Source organism: Penaeus monodon, chromosome 29 (genome assembly GCF_015228065.2).
Source record: "Penaeus monodon isolate SGIC_2016 chromosome 29, NSTDA_Pmon_1, whole genome shotgun sequence".
Classification (NCBI taxonomy): domain Eukaryota; kingdom Metazoa; phylum Arthropoda; class Malacostraca; order Decapoda; family Penaeidae; genus Penaeus; species Penaeus monodon.
This window is the reverse complement of record NC_051414.1, coordinates 25,950,980-25,951,238: the sequence shown is the minus strand read 5'-3', so window position 1 is coordinate 25,951,238 and position 259 is coordinate 25,950,980. Positions and strand designations below refer to the sequence as shown.

The following is a 259-nucleotide window of genomic DNA, read 5'->3' as shown; positions in this document are numbered from 1 at the left end:
AACCTCTTTCTACGCAATATTCAAAGAAATGCAACAACGAGATGTAAGTTACGAATATTTTACAGGACACCATGAGCAAAACGGCTAAGTCCCCCCCTCTGCCGTCGCAAGTGTGGCTGAGGAACTGCGAGAAGGAAACAGTGGAACCAATTGAGGGGAAATTAACAGGTATCTTTAATCTATATAGCTTTTCCGGTTCTTGCGTATTAAAAAAACCAAACTTTAAGAGGATTCTGTTAGATGTTTGTTTATTTGTTTG

At 39.4% G+C, this 259-nt stretch overlaps 1 protein-coding gene across 1 annotated transcript in view; it reads left to right on the top strand.

The window, feature by feature from the left end:
- The window catches only part of LOC119592078 (beta,beta-carotene 9',10'-oxygenase-like), a 16,235-nt gene that overhangs the window by 715 nt on the left and 15,261 nt on the right, over nucleotides 1-259 (top strand). Inside the window, exon 2 of the mRNA XM_037940893.1 lies at nucleotides 66-168. Coding sequence (XP_037796821.1) covers nucleotides 72-168 — 97 coding nt within the window. The 5' untranslated portion in view covers nucleotides 66-71. The remainder of the gene's footprint in view (nucleotides 1-65; nucleotides 169-259) is intronic.